Source organism: Cydia amplana, chromosome 7 (assembly GCF_948474715.1).
Source record: "Cydia amplana chromosome 7, ilCydAmpl1.1, whole genome shotgun sequence".
NCBI classification, from domain to species: Eukaryota; Metazoa; Arthropoda; class Insecta; order Lepidoptera; family Tortricidae; genus Cydia; species Cydia amplana.
Window position 1 is genome coordinate 6,660,790 of NC_086075.1, and position 25,595 is coordinate 6,686,384.

The following is a 25,595-nucleotide window of genomic DNA, read 5'->3' on the forward strand; positions in this document are numbered from 1 at the left end:
TTTTTCAATTAAAAGACATGTCAAAATCGCTTACCTTCTTTCAAGTTCTTTCTAATGCTAAAAAAACGAACTATAGTGGATATGATCGTATCATAAAATGTATCATAACGAAGAAGTATCTTAAAATGTGTAATGTTTCAGTGAAATTTATGTTAAGAGGGTAGTGGATGGCGGCTTCTTCATACAAAGTAGTCTCCATTTTCCTCCCTGAATATTGACATTATGATTATGATTATGACTAATATTTTTTCCTTTATAAAGACTAAATTAACGAGGATTACATGTGAAATGGGTGTATTAGGTATTTATACCAATTATAAAGGAGCATTGGCTTCCAAAGCGGGATGATTTGAAAAATATCTAGAAAACCAGAAGCAACTCGTACTGCAACACTTACGCTACGCAGTGCTTACCAAGGCACCTTGCTTACTTTTGCTACCTACAGTAGAAAGAGCTTCTTGATTAGTACATACTAGCGACCCGCCCCGGCTTTGGACGGGTTAACAAATTATACATAAACCTTTCTCTTGAATCACTCTTTCTATTAAAAACAAACCGCATCAAAATCCGTTGCGTAGTTTTAAAGATCTAACCATACATAGGGACAGACAGCTAGCGGGAAGCGACTTTCTTTTATACTACGTACTGATAATATGCCATTTCCAAAATTATCCCGCTTTTTAAGTAACCCCAATGCACTTTAAAATATAATACCTACCTACCGTTTACAGACTATTATAGAATAAGTACTTATACTTATTTCATAATCTCGTTGGTGATTCATCAGGAAGATACTATGTACAATAATTGATATTTCCAACTTGTAAATAGGCACTTAGTAATTGAATCCGCTTCACACACTTCTTGCTCCGCTAATTGGCTGAGTTGTAGGTACTTTTCTAATCTTTTAAATCAAAGAGAGGGTAAAGAACTATACAAACTCGTATGTGCCAAGTCGATAATTCTGTATTCAAATAAACCTCACCACAAGGCTACGGTAACACCTTAGTAACAGTTACATGACTACAATGTCAATTTTATTTCACTTAGCAAGTTCTTTCGCTATTATTGACGTGCTGGTGATAATAAAATAAGTGTTAGTTTATATGGCCAGACACGTGTGTGTCTGGTGCCATAATATTAGTAGGTATTAGGTTGTTCATTTTAAAAGTGCTGGACCTCTTATTGAAATACTTTTTTGGGTAAAATAATACCTACTTACATAATTTGATGCTCACATTTACGTACCTACCTATTATTAGTATACATAAATATATTGTTTAATTTTAACAATTTTCTAGACAACATTCTCAGAAGTAGCCACTCGGGGTAGTAGCATTACTAGCATTTTCATACTGTTTTCGTAAAGTTAACAGTCACAGTGTATTTTTAGCAAATTATAAAATAATATGTACTTGTAATTATAACATAAATCATTTCATGAATATATTTTAATGGCATTTGACAGCCATGATTTTTTTTCGGTCGAATAAGTTTACATAAAGATAAAATAAATCTTTCGTAGGTACTTTGTTATATTTATTTTATTCCTTTGTCATGCTCCAATCTAAGCCCAAACGACAAACAAAATTGTTTTATGAAATGTAAAATGCCATAATAATATAATTTTTTTTTTTTTTTATCATGCGTCTTACCAAATTATTAAAGGCATGTATGAATTTTTGAATTTAATGTAATTGATGACTATTAATATTTATTTGCTTGATTGATATAATTGGATTTGTTCTTGTTTTTGTAACGTTGACATGTAATTTTTATAGTGTAAGTGTAACATAACATGCATAATAACATTACTTATAAGCGCCTTGGTTTATTAGACTGTAAGCTTATTTGTGAATAAAATTGAATAATAATATAGGTTTAGCAGATGGACATGATCTTGACAATTGTGCAGAATAAACCATTGATACGAAATCGCTTTATCGGCGATCTTTTTGAGATGTAATCATCTCGGTGACTTTTAGCATCTAATTTAAAAATATTTGCCAAACTCGTTTATTTGCATCTTACGATTTGTGTGTCCATTTTGTTAGTATTACGTAACGTAATACTGTCCTCAACCGTGGGACGCGATCAATGCCATATCGTGTAAATTTATAAATCATACAAACGAGTATGCTTTTTTTCTGTTGAGGTAGAGCTTACTTTCCTCGAATATAATGAATGCTTTATAATAGATAAATAAGTACCTATTTAAGGTGGCGACTGACATGAGCATTTGCTCGATGCGAGCGCGTTCCAAGTCGAATATTCGGCACAGTACAGCGAGCGGAGCAGCTTGATGGCGAGCGCCGAGCGCTCGAGAGCGCTCCACCCGGCTGTCGGTTTTTTGGTTAGTATCGATACTTTGCAATGGAGTGAAAAAATGGAAGTGCATTTAACATACATATTGAAAATGATTTAAAAAGTTTGACGAATAATCACGTAGTTATTTTTTTGTGACATTAAAGCCTGTGCAGCGCAGCTTCACACTATCTTCGTACCAATATGGCAACTTTGGGCCAGCGTTTGAGGGATAGGGGCAGCGACCCCCGCTTCGACTCTTACCTGGTGCAGCAAACGCGGCAATAGGCTAGATGACAAATTTTCATTTATGGTATCAATCAGTCAGGTTTGTTTTTAGGATCAAATGTCTATATGGGACCCATATTGCATTAAAGCAATACAAAAGTCAGAAATGATAGTCAAACTCCGACAGTCGTACTTCACTCGCGAAACGCTCCGAACAAAACGCTATGTGAACGTGACGTCAAGGTCACTGAGAGCGCATCTTGAAGTACGAACAAAACAAGAAAATTGCATTTTTGTCGGTGAAATATTGCGTTTATGTATACCTATAGTTACTTTACAATCTTTTTTTGGATAAATTGTGAGGAATCGAATGGTATCCTTACTTATTTCGTTTTTGAAAGTTAAAAAAAAAACTTTAATTTCGAAACTTTCAGGTGCTGTATTTTTGTATTATTTCCATATATTTTTTTACTATCTACAATATTGTGATAAATTGCTCATTTGCTGTCTATTTTACTAGATTTTGTTATAAAATTCAACATGTGTCATCATCCCTATTTCGCTAGAATGTTTGGCACGTTTGGACCAGCTGACAGTCGAAATGGGACATAGGCCTTATTTCATACAAAATTCTTGTTAGTTGTGTTTTGTTATTTAATTTACTTAGTTTTAATTAGCCGAAGAAATAAAAATAAAACCCTCCATAATACATTTTTAATATACGTACCTCCTAATTTGGTTTATTTAGTTTTTCTGGGTTGAGTAATACTCGTATCAGTATCGAACATTTGACCGGCTAGAATCACAATATTTATTTTCTTATGTTATGTGTACCGAGTATATTGAAGGTCCCTCATACAAAAAATACGTTTTTTGGGAAATTATTTTTGTGTCCTGTGTATAATATTTGCCTTTTCAGCCAGTTCCTCAAGTGTTCAGGACCGTGCCCTTCCTATTAGGTACGTTTTTTCACCAACGAGCGGTGGCCAACGTTCTGCGATAGAACTCTTCCTTCCGACTTCCGTTAATATTTTTATGGTCGTAAAGTGAAATTGATTTATTTTTAAATATAAGTAAAAAAGAAGGTGATTGCGTCTTTATGAGCATGAGTTTCTTAGCAACCTTTGACGAAGAATTTTAATCGCGGAATATGCAATTCCTGTTGTTAAGTAGTTCCTTCCTGGTATGCAAAGGTAGTTCTACTCTGAACCATTTACTGACCGTAGGTTCAATTAACGTAACTGACGTATGAGTTTTATATACACATACCTGTTATGAATTTTCCGCTCTTTCGATTAGTGTGTGGAAAAAATATGAAAAAAGGTCCCGTATACTATAATTTTGTGGGTTTAATAAATCTAAAAGAACTGTGTGAGGGACGTGTACTTTTTTAAATAGCCAGATTCGTCTGAGTAAATAAAAGTAAGAAATAAGAGAAACTTAAAGTTCCTTCCAGTTACTTTGTTTCACATTCTTAGTAAAGCCGTTAGAAAATGATAATATACCAGGCCAGGCCTCCAGGTGTTTTATGGTAATAAGAAACAAAGTGTCACTAAATAATGACAAAGTGACGCAATCTTCGGTTGATATTCGTCTTTATGACATCTTGACGGCCGATTTTGTGATAGTGCGGTGATGTCATCGGCCCCCGTGTCAAATTTTGTTAATCGAAGTGAATTAATCCACAGGGAGATGACGTGTCCATATAATAAATTTGTAGGATCTCCGATACAAAATCGGCCATATAACCTGATAAAATTCACTACCTACTAGTTGAAAAAATATTTGATATGCATAAAAAACAACAAAGTAAATATAAAAACGTATATTTCATTTAACAACTGTCGCCTGCTCTCCGCTAATACTTAATGGTCTGTACAATATCACATATTTCATCTAGAATAATCTATAACTTCATAATTCTTGAAGCTCAGAAAGATTTCAGTATTAAAATATGCCCGCGGTTCTTTTTGTAGAACCAAAGAGAACTTTTTATTAACTATCAATACCGATAATCTTAAACATAATCAGTCGAGTAACAGAAACTGTCACAATCTCATAATAATTTAAAAATACTGCTATTAGTATGTCTAAAACTTATGAAGTTTCATAGGTAAACAGTACCAAATCTGAACCCTCTTGATTTAGGCTGAGTGAAAAGATTTGATGCAGACTTGAAGAGGCTGATAAATGGCCTGTAAGTAGAAGTCTGTGTTTGTGTTTGGTAATAGGTAGGTTGCTGGTACTGGTACTGGTATTGGTTGCTGAACTGATTGCTGAATTGATTGCTGTACTGGTCGCTGAACTGGTAGTTGAAGGCTTGATTGCCAGTGCTGTCCGGGATGACGTTGACATTGTCGACCGTTTGATAACTCGAAGATGCAGTGAAACTGCTGGTTGCTGTAAACAATAAACAAAATATTAGATTTTAGTATAGTAAGTCCGAATCATACACAAAAGTTCTTGTAATAGATTCAAAAATTTAACTTTTTCCGCAAAAAGTAAAAAATAAATAGTCTGAAAGGTTTATTTAAAATTTAGAGTGATCTAAAGTTGTTCAAGTTAAAAAATGTTTGTGTTAATTTCACTTCATTACGTACTGTGCTCGTTGACTAACAGTCTAAAAATCCAAATCTCAGGGGATTTTGGTATTTAAGAATGTAGGGTTAATATAAAGTATAGTAACAGAATATGCAATGCTTACCGCATAGACCAGAGTATTTTCTGGAGTCTGCGAGTCCGTAGGTGCTGCAAGCGGGGTAACCCTTCTCGTAAGGGTTGGCTCCGATTACGTTGCCTCCGGGACCGTAGTTGCAGACGTACAGCTTGGTGTAGCCTCTCGCGTTGTCGTAGTAGAACGTGAATCCGCAGCCCACGTGTGATGTCTCGCCCCATACCAACTATTGACAAGAGAGATGGAAATTAATTTTATAATCTATATATATAAATGCAAGTGTCCTGACTGACTGACTGACTGACTGATTCATCAACGCAGAGCCGAAACTACAAAAGATAGAAAGTTGAAATTTGCACACTAGGTTGCATTTATAAAGTGTACAAGAGATAAGAAGCGATTTTGAAAAATTCAACCCCTAAGGGGTTAAAAAGGGGATGAAAGGTTGTATGGGGAACAAGTTTTATTTTAAGCTAAGAATTTGAAACTTTGTAAAAATGTATTATATTAAAAAACAAGAAAACTAATTTCAGCGTTTTTGAAAATTCATCCCCCAAGGTGGTGAAAAAGGGGTTAAAAGTTTGTATGGTGATCAAATATTTTTGTGAGTGTGGGACTTGAAACTTTGCATATGGGGATATTATTATAAGACAGGAAAAGTAATTTCAGCGTTTTTGAAAATTCATCCCCTAACAGGGTTAAAAAGGGGTTGAAAGTTTGAATCCATTACAAATGCTTTGAAACTTCTTAGAAAGGCATAATAGCCGATTACAAAAAAAAGTAATAGCAACGTTTTTGGAAATTCAACCCCTAAGGGGGTTAAAAAGGGGATGAAAGTTCGTCTTGGGGTGCAAATTTTATTTTGATCTAGGAACTTGAAACTTTGCAGAAAGGTATTAAATTAAAATACAAAAAAACTAATTTCATCGTTTTTGAAAATTCATCCCCCAAGGTGGTGAAAAAGGGGTTGAAAGTTTGTATGGAGATCAAATATTTTTTGAGAGTGGGACTTGAAACTTTGTATATGGGGATATTATTATAAGACAGGAAAAATAATTTCAGCGTTTTTGAAAATTCATCCCCTAACAGGGTTAAAAAGGGGTTGAAAGTTTGAATCCATTACAAATGCTTTGAAACTTCTTAGAAAGGCATAATAACCGATTACAAAAAAAAAGTAATTGCAACGTTTTTGGAAATTCAACCACTAAGGGGGTTAAAAATGGGATGAAAGTTCGTCTTGGGGTGCAAATTTTATTTTGATCTAGGAACTTGAAACTTTGCAAAAAGGTGTTAAATTAAAATACAAGAAAAATAATTTCAGCGTTTTTGAAAATTCATCCCCTAAGGTGGTGAAAAAGGGGTTGAAAGTTTGTATGGATATCAAATATTTTTTCGAGCGCGGGACTTGAATCTTTGCATTTGGCGATATTATTAGAAGACAGGAAAAGTAATTTCAGCGTTTTGTAAAATTCATCCCCTAACAGGGTTAAAAAAGGGTTGAAAATTCGTATAGGGTTCAAATTTTATTTTAAGCTAAGAACTTGAAACTTCGTAAAAAGATATATTTTTAATATGCAAGAAAACAAATTTCAGCGTTTTTGAAAATTCATCTCCTAAGATGGTGAAAAAGGGGTTGAAAGTTTGTATGGATATCAAATATTTTTTCGAGCGCGGGACTTGAATCTTTGCATTTGGGGATATTATTAGAAGATAAGAAAAGTAATTTCAGCGTTTTTGAAAATTCATCCCCTAACGTGGTGAAAAAGGGGTTGAAAATTTGTATGGATATCAAATATTTTTTCGAGCGCGGGACTTGAGTCTTTGTATTTGGGGATATTATTAAAAGACAGGAAAAGTAATTTCAGTGTTTTGTAAAATTCATCCCCTGACAGGGTTAAAAAGGGGTTGAAAGTTTGTAAGGGTATCAAATTTTATTTTAAGCTAGGAACTTGAAACTTCGTAAAAAGGTATTAAATTAAAATACAAGAAAACTAATTTCAGCGTTTTTGAAAATTCATCCTGTAAGGTGGTGAAAAAGGGGTTGAAAGTTTGTATTGATATCAAACATTTTTTCGAGCGCGGGCCTTGAGTCTTTGTATTTGGGGATATTATTAGAAGACAGGAAAAGTAATTTCAGCGTTTTGTAAAATTCATCCCCTAACAGGGTTAAAAAGGGGTTGAAAATTTGTACGGGTATCAAATTTTATTTTAAGCTAGGAACTTGAAACTTCGTAAAAGGGTATTAAATTAAAATACAAGAAAACTAATTTCAGCGTTTTTGAAAATTCATCCTGTAAGGTGGTGAAAAAGGGGTTGAAAGTTTGTATTGATATCAAACATTTTGTCGAGCGCGGGACTTGAATCTTTGTATTTGGGGATATTATTAGAAGACAGGAAAAGTAATTTCAGCGTTTTGTAAAATTCATCCCCTAACAGGGTTAAAAAGGGGTTGAAAATTTGTACGGGTATCAAATTTTATTTTAAGCTAGGAACTTGAAACTTTCTTAAAAGGGTATTAAATTAAAATACAAGAAAACTAATTTCAGCGTTTTTGAAAATTCATCCTGTAAGGTGGTGAAAAAGGGGTTGAAAGTTTGTATTGATATCAAACATTTTGTCGAGCGCGGGACTTGAATCTTTGGATTTGGGGATATTATTAGAAGACAGGAAAAGTAGTTTTAGCGTTTTGTAAAATTCATCCCCTTACAGGATTAAAAAGGGGTTGAAAGTTTGTACGGGTTTCAAATCTTATTTTAAGCTATGAACTTGAAACTTCGTAAAAAGGTATTAAATTAAAACTGAAAAAAAAACTAATTTCAGCGTTTTTGAAAATTCATATCTGAAGGTGGTGAAAAAGTGGTTGAAAGTTTGTATGGAGATCAGATATTTTTGTGAGTGCGGGGCTTGAATTTTTGTACAGAGGCATTTATTAGAATACAAGAAAAGTCATTTCAGCGTTTTTAAAAGTACATCCCTTAAAAGGGTTAAAAAGGGGTTGAAAGTTTTTATGGGGTTCACATTTTATTTTAAGCTAGGAACTTTTATTAAAAAAGAAGAAAACTTATTTCAGCGTTTTTGAAAATTCATCTCTTAAAGTGGTGAAAAAGGGTAAAAAGTTTGTATGGAGATCAAACATTTTTGTGAGTGCGGGGCTTGAATCTTTGTAAAATGGCATTTTATTAAAATACGAGAAAAGTAAATTCAGCGTTTTTAAAATTCATCTCTTAAAGGGTCGAAAGGGGGTTGAAAGTTTGTAAAGTTGCAAACAAACTTGAAACTTCGTAAAAAGGTATTTCATCAAAAGAGAAGAAAACTAATTTCAGAGTTTTTGATAATTCATCCCCATGGTGGTGAAAAAGGGGTTGAAGATTTGTATGGAGGTCAAACATTCATTTGAGTGCGGGACTTGAATCGTTGTAAACTTTGTATATGGGCATATTATTAAAATACAAGAAAAGTAATTTCAGCGTTTTTAAAAATTCATCCCCTATAATGGTTAAAAAGGGGTTGAAAGTTTGTATAGGGTTCAAATTTGATTTAAAGCTAGGAACTTCAAACTTCGTAAATAGGTAGTTAAGTAGTAGGTTTTATTAAATAGAGGACATGAAAATCTTCTGGTTGAGAGGGATTATACGAGAACAATTTTATTCAGTTAGGGGCTTGAAGCTTCGTAGGTTGTGAAAGACAAGTATCATGCGTTGTAATATTAATAATTAACAAATGATTAACCGTCCTACTGCGATCTTTTGCTGCATAATGTTCTAAGCTAATGTAGAATATATAACCACCAATATACAAATCCACGCGTACGAAGTCGCGGGCAACAGCTAGTTCGTAATAAGCCGAATTTTTATATCATACAGATAAGGTAATCTTGCATTATTTCGGTCTAATTCTTTTAATAAATTCGTAAAGTCTTTTAACAAATTCAATTATATCAATCAAGCAAATAAATATTGATAGTCATCAATTACATAAAATTTATTATCTATAGTATTTTTATTAAAAAGAATGTTGTCTAAAAATCATGTGTATAAAATAAAAAAAGCGATATATACCTGAGAGTAATGACCGGTTCCGTGGCCGCCACTGATAGGCTTGAATCCGTAGATACGGACTTCATCGAACCAGGCCGTGATCTGCCTCATGAAATCAGGCTGAGAGTCTTTGGGATCGCTTGGGGGGCGAGTGGTCCAGGTGGCTGCGAGGTTCTGTCCGACCGGGAATCTGCCCACGTCGCGTTGCGCGGCGTGGTCGTGCGCGGGCGTGCATTGGTCAGCCCAACGTTGCGCGGTTGCTGCTAACTCTTCATCCCACACCTGCGAGAATTTAATACTAGTTAATTTTCTCAAACCAGCGCCGTCACTTATCGATTTATTGTGCTAGTTGTGGATCTTATTCAAATGTTTTCTGTCTTTTATTCACACATTACTAAAAAAAGGAAACATTTTTGTCTTTTAAAGGTGAGCTTAAAATTCTTGCTTGACGCATACACATAAAAGTCGCTGGAATTCCGATAAATCGCAAGTTAAGATACCATAAGCCCTTTCCTGGTGAGTAACTGCATTTTAATGCTGTTTTTAGTATAGGGCATCGAACTTTGCAAGCTTTGTGACTCGGTAAATATTTAAATTCGGGTCGGCCGTGAAATGATTGTATCATTTTTTAATCGCCGACAATTTATCACTGGTTACGGTTCGATACAATATTTGTTTGTCGCTTGTTGAAGGTCTAAATTGTTAATAAAGTTAAGTAATGGGAATAATTTACATACGTATCATCAAAATTATTCCCATTACTTAACTTCATTAACAATTCGGTCCTTCAACAAGCGACAAACAAATATCTAACAAGAAATCTTCCGTTCTAGTTATTATCACGTCCCTTGATATAATTATAGTATGAATTATCTCAGATGAATTTTTCGGGCTCGAGCCCTAATCTGTTAAACAAAAGCCTATGTTTCTTTTAAGAGCGGTCTTTAGCACGTGCCAAAGTAACCATGTCGTTTAAAAGGCAACTATCATGATAGTATTAAGGTTCAAATTTATGTGACAGCTCATTCTGAGAACAATCAGGATGGTCTTTTCTTTGGATCAAAACGTGTTATCTCCAAATGGGTTGTTTCATGAATTTGAACCATATAAATAGAATGGTAAATTTGCTTTTTAAACGGGTTTGTTCCCGTTACTTATGTAGGATCTATTAGCAGTAAACAGGTGTAAGCACTGCATAGAGGAAACAATACCTTTTGTTTAATAGACTAGGGCCCGAGCCCGAAAAAATCATCTGAGATAATTCATACTATAGCATAGGTATAGTCAGTCAGTCTTCACGTTATGTAAGATATCTTATGTGTAACTCTAACTTACCATTTCCATCATATTAGCTGCCGGCGGCTGGCTGGACACCTGCCCCAGGGCGATGCTCTGTCGAAGGCGGTTGTGCGCGTCCACGATGGTTTGCTTCTCGAGTGCTGACAGTCCGCCCGACGCTAAACCAAACACATATCATTAGTAACAAGTAACAAATTTAATGCTTTAAAATTGTTTCAAAAACAAATTGTATAGATGTATACCGGTACCGATGAATTGGCTAGATCTACGTGACTATTTGTCGCATAATGAGTCAGATTTATCTGATTTATCGTGGCCGGTGCGTGTTAACACAGGTGTCTGTCAATAAATTTTTATGACCTCAACCCATTTTGGTATGCTAATGGGATCGTCTTTGGCAGAGCTCGTCCGAATATTGTAGACTGGGTGGCGGCGGGTGATTTTATTACTTCTATGACTGCAAAATGACTTTGACTTTTACATAAATGTCTTATGATGAAATTTCATGATAACTTTATTGTCATGGAAATAAGATATAATCGCTGAGCCGTTATATTACATCATTGTATAACACTACTTCCTATTGTTGATTTTTTAATTAAATAATCCGGTTCACGCACAATTAATGAATAATTATGTTCTATATTAAATTATTTGTTTATAATTAGTTACTTCACGGTTCAATTATTATCAAAACAAGCCATAAATTATTTTTAATTTATCTTAAAGTTAGCATTTCTTTTAGTCGATCTTAAGGTGTAACTGTTTCAAAATCAGATCGACTGAAAGAAACTATTCATTTGAATTCTATTTTAGGTAATTTACTAATTCGTTTAAAACTATCAATTACAAAATAAAGGTAAAAAAACTTACTTATCACCTGCTTTCCAATGCCGCAACCCTCTGTCGTTGCAAGGAGCCCTCCCAAAACAAACAACACTAAGGACATCATATTGAAATATTAAAGTTCTTTTTCACAACACTTAACTCTTTGAGATTCGCAACTAAAATTCACTGGTTATTTACGAAACGTCAAACTTGCCGTGATCCGTAGCACTACGTGCTGCGCGCTCTACGGTCTTTAGCGGTATGTGGTGAATCGGGTGGCGCGTTTGTTTAAGTACCATCGCCGGTACCTGCCGTAGGGGAGACGCGCTGCGGGTGACCGTTCACTGACTTTTCACGAGCCGCACTTTTCAGGAGTACCTTTTAGTGGTCTAGTCGTTATAGAGAGAAGTAAAATATAGTCATTGGTCGGATTGCATTATCGATTTGCCTGAAACATAACAGAAAGTTATTTTATAAATTACATAGTGTAGGTATACCTACTTATTATAAATATTATAATTTAAATACTGTAATTAAATTTAAATAAAGAAAGAAAGAATATACATTTATTTAACGCCACAACATATTTCATGTAGAAATGCAGACAGGCATAAAACAACATTGGACGCTAAAATAGGACTCAGCATAATGCCGCGGCAATCCGTGGCGCTGGTTTTCAGAGGGGACTTAAAACTGACTTTAGGGTTTAGAAACCACAAAAAAGATCATTAACTTACAGGTACTCGTCTTATTTGAGTGTGGATATATTAAAAGGATATATTTGTATTATTTTTTATTTCAAATGATTTCAATTTCATGAAAATAATAATCTGAACCTCTTGAAGTTACTAGGTTGATGATTTTAATTGTAAAATGTATATTTATGACAGAGATAAACCTTTTATTATTTTTAAGGTCCGTTCTTAGATAATGAAATCGTAATTGATAGAAGATGAATTCTTAAATCCATTGATAATTATTTTTCAAATTTTTAATATGTTTTGCTGTTATACAGTATATTACGAAATAAAATGTGTCAAGTTTGATACGATTATTATCAAAATCATTATAATATAGTTCAAGTAAATAGTAGTGAAATCAGAACAACACAAGAAGTAACTTTTTCTTGTGTCCATGTACCGGCATCGGCCAAAAACTAAAGGAAAGGTTACACGGACATCAGCCAGCGAGTTTTTATCAGCAGTTAATAATTTAAAACTCATTACGTTGCGCCCGCAGTTGTCAATGCAATCGAGTTCTTGTGATGTATCCGAAAATATGCCGACAGATATTGACCGCAACGGAAGTAGTGTTTAACCAAAAATTGTAGGCGGCTCGGAAACAAGGAAAATAATATTACGTCGATAATCACCCGTTTTGTGTCAAAGGATACTCGATCTTTGTGACCTTTTTGATTAAAGGTTAAAACATTTACAAACGTGATGTGTGGTCCATTGTTAATAGTCAAGTCAAGGACTCGCATATACTGAATGAATTGTAACTTTGTTTATTTTACACAATTATTTTTTTAAGTAGAACTGTAGGTAATTGAGGTACCTACTTAATGAATATATTAGAAAATAATTTGAATTTGTTAATATTTTCATTTATTATTTTTGATTGTAAGTAATTCGCACATAATTTCTAGGAATTATAAATTATTTTTTTTTATAATATTTTATGGCATAAAAACAATAGTTTAATTTTGTCCATTCTATTGGTATCGTAAGGATCACAATTTAAAATAATATGTAAGGGTTTTCTTTCATTATTACATCTAAAGAGTATTTTGATCGATATATATTTTTGACGACCGGTCTGGCCTAGTAGGTAGTGACCCTGCCTGTGAAGCCGCGGTCCTGGATTCGAATCCCGGTAAGGGCATTCATTTGTGTGATGAGCACAGATATTTGTTCCCGAGTCATGGTTGTTTTCTATGTATTTAAGTATTTGTATTTTATATACATCATTGTCTGAGTACCCACAACAGAAGCTTTCTTGAGCTTACCTGTAGGGCTTAGTCAATTTGTGTAAAAATGTCCTATAATATTTATTTTATTTATTTATTTTATATATTGTGAATGAGAAAAAAACGCTACATTTTTTTTAGTTTTCCTGTCGTATTGCAGTATTCTGAAGTAGTTCGTCAGGCGGTTCCAAGAAAAACAAGGTTTTAATTTAATCAAAACCTCTTTTTGCGACACATACCTACTTAATTGGTACGCATGCTTTTTACTACTTGCCACAAATTAAAATGTAAGTAATTTTGGATGTGTGTGTTGTAATTGTTAAGGACCATTTAAAGCTACAAAATAGTTTCTGATGGATTTAATGTCAGCAGACAATTTTTAGTTTAATTGACCTAGAAGTTTTTTCTGCTTGTTGATTTGAGCAACAGTACAATTGATACTCGTAAGAAGTGCCACAAATTTGTTTAGAAAATACGGACTAGCTAAACACAAAAATAATGATTTGAATACCTAATACTATTTGGTTAATTACTAATAATTACTCAAGTTACACTTTTAGCATCATACTAGTGACGCATTTCGCATCGGAATTGGGTAAGAATGAATAAATATTAGACTGTAATGAGTACCTACACAAATTTGTATGTAGTTAAAATATAAGACCAACTACTAAATGCCGAGAAATGGCGGGAAAATAGTAGGTACCTATAAGAGAGGTGACAACAAGTCCGCTGCCACCCAAAAAGCCGGTTTGCTCAACACCTGGGGTGATTCTACACTCATGCATATTAATGACTTATGTTTGATCGAGTTTTATATCCCCGAACAGTACCGCTGTAGGGTTAACCAATTATTTTTCCCATAACGAAGAGATCAAGAGACTAAACTAAGGTCAAGTTCTCCAAATCGATCGTCAAATGAAATGAATGAATGTCGTAAAACGATTTGATTTAGTTAAAATATTATATAATAGCTATTTTCGACGAATCTAATGATCTTCAACTTTTATGTGAGAAGGTGTTTAATGGATGAAATGGTGACCATAAAATATAACCTGTTCTTCTTGACTGATTGAACTTCGGTTCTATTGATTGGACTATAAAATCTTGTAATACTTACAATGTTAGGTAAGTATAAACTGAAATATATATCATAGACTAAAGAAAAAGTGACCAAGTCCACCGGGGACCGAGGCGAGAATCGAACCTGCATCTTCAGCTTGCCAGGCTAATTCACTTTGGCGACTTTTTCTTTAGTGTATGATATCTATTTCAGTTTATAATTTTTATATAGTAGGTAGGTAGTATGACTACTTAAAACCACAAATCAAAAATATTTCATAATAGTATTTTATGCAACCGTTGTTTAAGAGGGGTCAAAAAAGGCGAGTGGCGTGAGTAACAATTTGAGGCGAAGCCGAAAATTGTTAATAAAGACGCCACGAGTATTTTTTGACTCAGTTAAACAACGTTGCATACAATACTTTTTCTACGACCAAACACTTACTTTGAAATAAAATTGTAAAAACAAATATTTTTCATGTCATCTCGTGGACTTCTACCTACGGTATCTACCTGTTTTTAGTGATTCTTGTGCTATTACTGATATTTCTTCAGACGTAGACACTAAGTTTTTTAACACAAAAGTTAAGTTTTCATTCGACAGGCACAATACTATTCATATTCAAGATTCACAATATTCAAGAAGTAGCAAAGAATGGAGGGTACGAGCGGGAAAAGAATGAATTAAATTAAAAAAAACATGTCTATGGTTCACTTATTTGTCAGATATGACATTCAAACCCATAAGCGAGAGCGAGAAAGATATATTTCTTTCTCGCTCTCACTTATGGGTGCGACGAACCAAGGTCGCGTTGCGGTGCGACAGTGTGTTACAACTATAAGGTTGGCAACAATGTATTTTTTAAGTGGCCATTACACGAAGTATCGTAAAAGAGCCAAAAAGATACTGCGTGTATGCACAAATGCTTCTTTAGGGGATAGACTAAAGACTTGTCTTGACAACTTTAAGATAGGGTTTTAAAGATGTGTGCACGACCCTTTAAATGACAAATAAAAGTACGGGAGTAGAAAAAATAATTAAATTTGTTCCTGTTGTAATTACATAGTTTAATAATTCTGTTTATATTTTGTATGAGTGTACCTACCTGCATTACCTTATTTAACAAAAGGTATTAATCAATATTACAAATAATCATAATAGGTCATTACTGCAACATTAGACACCTAATATTTAATTATTTAAATAATGCAATGAGGCTGCGCAGTCAACGACAAAATAACAACATTACTAGCACTCCGGTACCAAATCAATTTATACATCACTAAATACTGCAGTTACTCGTGTTATAATTTCCAGAGTACCTACTGTACCTCTCAGGAGGCCAGATTTAATATAAGTTTTTCTCCAATATGCTCGGAAATATTCACCTTATTGTTGCAAAAATAGTACCGGAAGTACTTCTTTATTGTCAAACTCTAATTTAAAAAAATAAAACTATCGCTGTCCTGTTCTAGCGGACGGGAAGTAAAAAAACACTACAGTAATAACTTATTACTGTAGTGTTTTTTACTTTTTTTAAATAAAAAACGCAAACAGCCAATTATTATAGCCGCGGGCCGCGTCTACACGACCCAATCAGCTATCATTTCAAGCTATAGGATAGAGTGAGATAGTAATATAAACGACCTTACATGTCTCGTTCTTACAAGACCGTTGTGCTCGTGTATGATCGTGCGAATACTGCTTAATAAAATCAAAGATTATTTTTATATTTTTTTAAGGATCTCATCCGTGTTCATAAAGCTTATATTGCACAATTTTATTATAGTTTGACATAGACAGAGAGAAACATACTATCTTTGTCTTACACCAGTACTAGAACCCAAAAGAAAAGGATGAGCATAGTTTTTTTTGTTCTTATTTACTGACAATTTGGTTTGACCAACTATATTTTCAATGAACGAATATTGAATGGTACTGAATGGCAGAATAAGTTTGTGCCTTTAACTTTTAAAAATAAATTAAAGAGGGAAATTGTTTTTGATGTGAAGTTTCGATTTGAGTGATGCTCGATGCTTAAATAATTATTATTTTACTTTATTTCCTCGCATGTTTTGGAGAAAAGCACTATATATGCCTCGGCAGGAATAGCAATTCGTGGATTCGTCTTCTTTGTCGGACTCCGCTACGCGTCGTCCGACAAAATCGAAACTCATCCACGAATTGCCCTTTCCCGGCCTCTGCAATAATGTACTATTAAAGACGTTTTTCTACTCCCGTACTTTTATTTGTCATTTAAAGGGTTGTGCACACATCTTTAAAACTCTTTTTCGATACTTCTTGTAATGACTAGGTACTTTAAAAATATTGTATGAAATACACTGTTGCCAACCTTATTTTAAATGTCATATCTGACAAATTAGTGAACCATAGACAAGTTTTTTTTATTTCATTCATTCCTTTAGGGCTTTATGTAAATACCGTAGGTAGAAGTCCACTAGATGACATGAAAAATATTTGTAAAATTTACAATTTTATTTCAAAGTAAGTGCTTGGTCGTAGAAAAATGATTGTATGCAACGTTGTTTAACTAAGTCAAAAAATACTCGTGGCGTCTTTATTAACAATTTTCGGCTTCGCCTCAAATTGTTACTCACGCCACTCGCCTTTTTGATCTCTCTTAAACAACGGTTGCATAAAATACTATTATGTATGTTGTCGACACTATAACATTATATATATTATATAATATACTTTTGTTAGCCTAGTTATTTCATTGGGACGCATTTGATTAATACTTACAATAAAGAATAAAATAAAATAAATCATAATAATACTTTTTATTTTAGTTTGTATGTATCTTATAATTTGTAGTTCATATTGTAATGAGAAGTATATTTTAATTAATCGTCGGTTGATACATTACGGTATTTTTTTATTTAGCACATACCTACCATATCAGGAGTTTTAGTTTACTATCTTTTAATGTCAATGCCCTTGGCAGTAGCTTTTTTATCCGTTATATCTACTTTCACGTATTCCATAATATATGCGAAATTAACAAACCTGATTTAAAAAGGATTTTTTTCACATATCTTTATTACAACAGTTAAGTTTTAATGTTTTTAAGTTTCGGCTTGTTAATAAGTCACATTAAGAATTTGTTAACCTTAAAAAAATGAAAAGCGTTGGTAGCATAAAGGGCCTAGGGGCTAACTGAAACTAGGCGCGTAAAATCTCTGTAAGTAAAGCCTGATAATATTGTAACTGGCCCTGAGATATTGTCGACACAAGCAGCTTATATAATTATAATAATGTGTGTACGTTAACTATAGTCAAATGAAATGTCAGTACCGCCATGTCAACGACTATTAATTTCAAAACATTGTTAATTGGAACGAATGCTACGAAATCCTACGTCCTTTTATTGATGTAAATGTTTTATGGTAGGTACCTATTCAAAATATTATTCTTGCATCTTTCATAATCTTGTTCGGCATTTTTGTGGTAAAATTCTTTTTATTTGCGAAATATTTTTTTCTTGTTTACGAGTAGATTGGTGGCATTAGATGACTTTCAAAGACTATAATGTTGTCAAAGAGTATCCTTGCCAGTAAAAAATTTTTTCTCAAAAATGGACGGCAAAGTCGACGTTGCCGGTTAAAAAATTGGTCGCGAAGTGCGTAGTTTATGGTCAGTCAAAAAATTAAAAAGTTAAAAACATTGCAGTCTCGATTTCGGGACTGCAATGTTGCATACAAATTCCATTATTTAACGAGTTCCAAACTTTTTAAAAGTTGAAATGGCCATATCAAATGAAGGCATAGGTCCAATTATACAACCAAACAAATTTATTATTATAATGTTGGTACCGCGACTATTTAGGTGTCTCAAATAGGTTGGCGTATTTTCAGCAAAAAATACGCTTCTTTTTTAGGGTTCCGTAGCCAAATGGCAAAAAACGGAACCCTTATAGATTCGTCATGTCTGTCTGTCTGTCTGTCCGTCTGTCCGTCTGTCTGTCCGTCCGTATGTCACAGCCACTTTTCTCCGAAACTATAAGAACTATACTGTTGAAACTTGGTAAGTAGATGTATTCTGTGAACCGCATTAAGATTTTCACACAAAAATAAAAAAAAAACAATAAATTTTTGGGGTTCCCCATACTTAGAACTGAAACTCAAATTTTTTTTTTTCATCAAACCCATACGTGTGGGGTATCTATGGATAGGTCTTCAAAAATGATATTGAGGTTTCTAATATCATTTTTTTCTAAACTGAATAGTTTGCGCGAGAGACACTTCCAAAGTGGTAAAATGTGTGTCCCCCCCCCTGTAACTTCTAAAATAAGAGAATGATAAAACTAAAAAAAATATATGATGTACATTACCATGTAAACTTCCACCGAAAATTGGTTTGAACGAGTTCTAGTAAGTAGTTTTTTTTATACGTCATAAATCGCCTAAATACGGAACCCTTCATGGGCGAGTCCGACTCGCACTTGGCCGCTTTTTTTTAAAGGCGGCAATGCAAATATTTTCAATGGTTTTACTTTTTTCTGTGATAATTAGACCGTTGCTCAGGTAAATAATTTCTATTTCTTGCACCATTTTTGAGAAAAGCACTATATATGACTCGGCTGGAAGGCTACTTGCTGGCTTCGGATTCAATTAAACGGACTCCCAAGGTCGTCCGTTTAAAACGAATCCTCAGCCAGCAAGTAGCTACTTCCGAACCTCGACAATAATGTACTATAGTAGGTTCCTCTGTAAATCCGTAACATGAAGGCCAATTAAAATCTTATCAAGGTATAAGGTATGTATATCCACTACAATATTAAATAAGTCGATTTCCTAATTCACGCCTCGATGTTTTTAATAAGATAGATTTTTGTATGTTTTAGTGTTATTGTATCCTCATGTAAATGAGATGAAAATATTAGATGACAATCATCGATTCTAAACAAACTACCTGTGTGGTGTTCCTTGACTTTGACTCGTCTAACCTTGACTTATCATTTACCTTGATTCTTGAATCTAAATGATTGAATTTGGATTCTTGAATGTTAACACAGGGCAGGGAACTAGAAAGTCAGCCTCCTAAATAATAATAGAAAAAATAAGTGACAGTTCGCTCTCTTTCTGTTGTTTAGAATCACAGTTTCAACTTTGACCCTGACAACTCTGACACAGAATTAAAGCTTTGCATACTAGAAAGAAAGTGAAATGGCGCCAATGTGACTTTCTCTTTCATTAGCTATACAAAGTCAAGTCATTGTTTTGTTGTAACTAGTTGAAGAAAATCCAATTCACTTTTGAAGCTGTCAATGTTAAAAGATTTTTTGTAACGCAGGTGGCATCTTTATGGCATCCAAGCTATTAGGGAGTTTATTAACTTAAATATAGAAGCAAAGCGACAAGAAAAAAAACTTAGGTTAGCTTCCTTAACAACTCGTTTATGGCATTGGTGCAATTTGGTACAAACTATGGACAAACTTTTTAGGGTTCCGTGTCCAAAATGGCAAACATGGAACCTTCATAATCTCGTCATGTCCATCTGTCTTAGCCGAAGCCACTCTAATATAACCTGGAAAGTATGTGTATTTTGAGAGCCGCGTACTTTAGACATTTGGCTTACATGGCTTTTTGTATCATAAAACTGTACGGTACCCTCTATGCGTGGTCCGACACGCACTTGGCCGGTTTTTTTTTTCACTTTTGTCCACGGCCGATATTTGAGTTTTACAACGCCATGGACCAACTCTTTCTTTGATTAAATCATCTTCGTGTTATTGGTTATATTAAAATGTCGTGTACCTTTGTCGTAGGTATTGTATTAACTCATTCGACCGTTTTTTGTAGACAAATGTGTGAAATCTATCACATCAGTATGGCTGGCTGTTCCCAGGACACAGGTTTGTTTTTATTTACGCAACGCAAGAGCTCACCAACTTATCACAGGATTGAAATATTATAAATTATAAATATCTTCTATGATATATTGACGAGCGGAGTCGGGAGAGGAGATAGTATAATGAATAGTCGAGTGTAGGTATAACAATGAACGTGTGTGCAAATGAATATTAAATAAAAAATAAATATTAACCTCAGGGTAGTATATATTGAATCGTGTATGAGAGGGAGTGTATGCATAAACTTTTAACCTAACGTGACTGACTGTACCTACCGTTGTAGATTTTTAAGGAACTTGATTGAAAGATAACTACAAAATGGAAGTAGGTACTTATATTTAATATTAGAACGTTTTCCTAGGTCAGTGAAAACAAAACAAAAACTGATACAAACATACTTATAAACGAAACAAATTATTGTGTTAGGAAAAGGTACCTACTCTTAACATGATTATGTTATATAAAATATATTCATCATTTTTTTGTTATTTAAATTGTTACTGACCCTTTTTGAAGGTCTTATAAAAACAATTAAAATACGTACTAATTATTCAGTTGTAGTTTAAAAAATAAATGAATAACAGAAGGAACATAATGTTTGGGTATCTACTTATTTTTACCACGTGCGCCAATTAATCGTCGACATAACTAGTTGCAATTGTCACACCTGTACGGTTACCATCAGTTCATCAGTGACAAACTGATGGTAACCGTACTGACCTCTGGCATCTCGTGCAGACAATAAGATAATGGGTGACGTAAAAACGTGTCTGAATTGTGAAGTGAGGTTTACCTATTGGAGACGAAAAAAATACAAGGGACCGATTCGGATTTTGTAATAAACATCTATTAGATATCTTTTAGACATCGCCAAGATACGACAACGATATGTTTAAGATCTAACCTGTCAAATTTGACATTTCCGCGATTCTGGAGATACTCTTGAACGATTACCACAAGATATTACTTAGAGATCTAATTCACATCTAATAGATATCTAACACGATCTATAGTAAAAGTGACATTGGTTGCCCGAATTGCGCTGCAAAAGAGAACTAGTTGAAATCTAAACTATAACGTATCTAGTATGGATCTAATTCATTAATGGTTAGTTACATTATTGTAACTAAAAACATGACAAATTGGAAGTCTTTAAGCTACATGATAAAAAGTAGGTAGCTTGTTTTTCTGATAAACTATATACAAAAAATATATATGCTCACATCCTTAACGACAACACTAATTAAGAAAAAGCGAGAACTAATCTGTAAACTGTCTTTACTGGTTTTATAAAGCATTTACATAACGATTATAAAATGTTTGAACGATTTCTCAGAAATATATTCGTATGGAGATAAGTGACAGCCTTTATTTTAAGTCATTTCCTTTAGGACGAATAAAATTTATCGTCTACATTTCGCTGGCCCAATATTACAAGGTTCTATGTTACATTTTCAAGATAGGTAGTTGAAATTCGACTTAATGTCACTAAGACAATGTTCAAATTTCAGTTCGATAAAAGTGAAACAGAACCCTGTAATATTGGGCCAGCGATTTATTAACAAATTAAATATCGCGAAGAGCTCATAGCGACACCGAGCCGATCTCGAGAGTTCGAAGCCAGTTTGTGTAACCTCTAAATAAATGGCACCATAAGCGACGAATAGTCCTCCATCCACGTGTTATATATTTCTTGATTTTTATTTATAGTTTTTTTTGTGGCTGTTTTATTACTCTTTACACCCTTCTAAGTTTTTAATATCTTGTATTACATAATATTTGCAAGTGCATTAAATAAGTATTAAATTTCGTTGGATTTCTCGAGTTGCGACATTAATTTAGTACAGTCCCAGATATATTCAGAGCGGCCAAGGTATTCAAAAATATCTGGGCAAAGCTTCTATTGTCAAGACGTTAAATTGTTCAGAGTTTTTGAGCACCTTGGCCGCTCTGATATTATATATCTGACGGCGACTCTACTAGTTATTTTATAAGTTTAATTATTTTCAGTTACTAAAATATTTTTTCTACTCCCGTACTTTTATTTGTCATTTATAGGGTCGTGCACACACCTTTAAAGTTTAAACCCCTATCTTATATGTAGTTGTCAAGACAAGTCTTTAGTCTATTCCCCAAAAAAGTATTTGTGCATACACGCAGTATCTTTTTGGCACTTTTACGATACTTCGTGTAATCAGCACTTATAAAATATTGAATGAAATACATTGTTGCCAACCTAATTTTAATTGTCATCTCTGACAGATGAGTGAACCATAGACATGTTTTTTATTTCATTCATTCTTTTCCCGCCCGTACCCTCCATTCTTTGCTACTTCTTAAGGCTCCGTTAACGATTTTAGAGCCAAAATGTCAAATTGATAGATTTAGTCGTTGAAATTGTACTCCTTTTGTTACGTAATATCTAAATAACAAGTATTGGTTTCTATTAACACGTCTTCTCATCTTGCCTTTTAATAATAAGGTCCCGAGCGTGCGTCACCGGCAATATGTGACGAGAAGGGGCAGTTTTTAAAAATTCATCATAAAATTATAGTTATAAATTATAAAAAATGATGTATAAGAACAGTTTCAGGAAATGTTGTAGATTGTTTAAGTATCAATATTACGTTGAAATTAAGTTGACTTTCACGAAAAATGTTCACTTGTTTTGAAGTAATTTCTGGTGAAAATTGATTTCGTATAACTTTCATTTACTCTCGTTCAGTATCATATAACAAAAATGTAGTCTATGCAAGTTGGAGTATAGGATATGTGTAATACAAAATTACCATTTTTAGCAGTCCAAACTTTACGAAATTTACAAATAAGAACGACTAAATCAGTGCTTTACGCGCGTTTACCTAAACGTCCATCAGAAAAAAAATCATTACTAATTTATTGAGTCAGTTTTCAAAAAAATGATCTGTACAAATGCAAGATAAGAAGACGTGCTAATAAATACCAGTACTTGTTATTTCTATTACGTAACAAAAGGTGTACAATTTCATCGACTAAATCTATCAATTTTACATTTTTGCGACTAAAATCGATACCGGCCTCTTAAATGAAAAATATTTGTTAAATTTACAATTTTATTTCAAAGTAAGTGCTTGGTCGTAGAAAAAGTATTGTATGCAACGTTGTTTAACTGAGTCAAAAAATACTCGTGGCGTCTTTATTAACAACTTTCGCCTTCGCCTCAAATTTTTACTCACGCCACTCGCCTTTTTTGACCTTTCTAAAACAACGGTTGCATAAAATACTATTGAAATCTATCTGGACGACTCGTAAAACGTTTAAGGAGTTATTATATTTTATACTCATGGATGTGGGACTAGTCACCTGAAGCTACTTTCTGACAAGACGATGTTCTTATGAATATAAATGCGGTCTCCTAGCGTGATCAAATTGGTCACTATTAGTTGTTTTGATGTTACATTTATTTAGGTATATATATATACTAGCTGTTGCCCGCGACTTCGTACGCGTGGATTTGTATATTGGTGGTTATATATTCTACATTAGCTTAGAACATTATGCAGCAAAAGATCGCAGTAGGACGGTTAATCATTTGTTAATTATTAATATTACAACGCATGATACTTGTCTTTCACAACCTACGAAGCTTCAAGCCCCTAACTGAATAAAATTGTTCTCGTATAATCCCTCTCAACCAGAAGATTTTCATGTCCTCTATTTAATAAAACCTACTACTTAACTACCTATTTACGAAGTTTGAAGTTCCTAGCTTTAAATCAAATTTGAACCCTATACAAACTTTCAACCCCTTTTTAACCATTATAGGGGATGAATTTTTAAAAACGCTGAAATTACTTTTCTTGTATTTTAATAATATGCCCATATACAAAGTTTACAACGATTCAAGTCCCGCACTCAAATGAATGTTTGACCTCCATACAAATCTTCAACCCCTTTTTCACCACCATGGGGATGAATTATCAAAAACTCTGAAATTAGTTTTCTTCTCTTTTGATGAAATACCTTTTTACGAAGTTTCAAGTTTGTTTGCAACTTTACAAACTTTCAACCCCCTTTCGACCCTTTAAGAGATGAATTTTAAAAACGCTGAATTTACTTTTCTCGTATTTTAATAAAATGCCATTTTACAAAGATTCAAGCCCCGCACTCACAAAAATGTTTGATCTCCATACAAACTTTTTACCCTTTTTCACCACTTTAAGAGATGAATTTTCAAAAACGCTGAAATAAGTTTTCTTCTTTTTTAATAAAAGTTCCTAGCTTAAAATAAAATGTGAACCCCATAAAAACTTTCAACCCCTTTTTAACCCTTTTAAGGGATGTACTTTTAAAAACGCTGAAATGACTTTTCTTGTATTCTAATAAATGCCTCTGTACAAAAATTCAAGCCCCGCACTCACAAAAATATCTGATCTCCATACAAACTTTCAACCACTTTTTCACCACCTTCAGATATGAATTTTCAAAAACGCTGAAATTAGTTTTTTTTTTCAGTTTTAATTTAATACCTTTTTACGAAGTTTCAAGTTCATAGCTTAAAATAAGATTTGAAACCCGTACAAACTTTCAACCCCTTTTTAACCCTGTAAGGGGATGAATTTTACAAAACGCTAAAACTACTTTTCCTGTCTTCTAATAATATCCCCAAATCCAAAGATTCAAGTCCCGCGCTCGACAAAATGTTTGATATCAATACAAACTTTCAACCCCTTTTTCACCACCTTACAGGATGAATTTTCAAAAACGCTGAAATTAGTTTTCTTGTATTTTAATTTAATACCCTTTTAAGAAAGTTTCAAGTTCCTAGCTTAAAATAAAATTTGATACCCGTACAAATTTTCAACCCCTTTTTAACCCTGTTAGGGGATGAATTTTACAAAACGCTGAAATTACTTTTCCTGTCTTCTAATAATATCCCCAAATACAAAGATTCAAGTCCCGCGCTCGACAAAATGTTTGATATCAATACAAACTTTCAACCCCTTTTTCACCACCTTACAGGATGAATTTTCAAAAACGCTGAAATTAGTTTTCTTGTATTTTAATTTAATACCCTTTTACGAAGTTTCAAGTTCCTAGCTTAAAATAAAATTTGATACCCGTACAAATTTTCAACCCCTTTTTAACCCTGTTAGGGGATGAATTTTACAAAACGCTGAAATTACTTTTCCTGTCTTCTAATAATATCCCCAAATACAAAGACTCAAGTCCCGCGCTCGAAAAAATGTTTGATATCAATACAAACTTTCAACCCCTTTTTCACCACCTTACAGGATGAATTTTCAAAAACGCTGAAATTAGTTTTCTTGTATTTTAATTTA

At 33.6% G+C, this 25,595-nt stretch overlaps 1 protein-coding gene across 1 annotated transcript; it reads right to left on the minus strand.

Annotated features, from left to right (window-relative positions):
• Nucleotides 1-4,342: 4,342 nt before the first annotated feature.
• Nucleotides 4,343-11,731, minus strand: LOC134649426 (venom allergen 5-like). The gene is made up of 5 exons (XM_063504172.1): nt 11,416-11,731; nt 10,579-10,700; nt 9,265-9,525; nt 5,237-5,432; nt 4,343-4,932 (listed from the first exon to the last, which is right to left on the minus strand). Exons 1-5 carry the CDS (start codon nt 11,492-11,494, stop codon nt 4,640-4,642), a joined length of 951 nt encoding a protein of 316 aa, XP_063360242.1. The 5' UTR covers nt 11,495-11,731; the 3' UTR covers nt 4,343-4,639.
• Between the last annotated feature and the right edge of the window lie 13,864 nt (nt 11,732-25,595).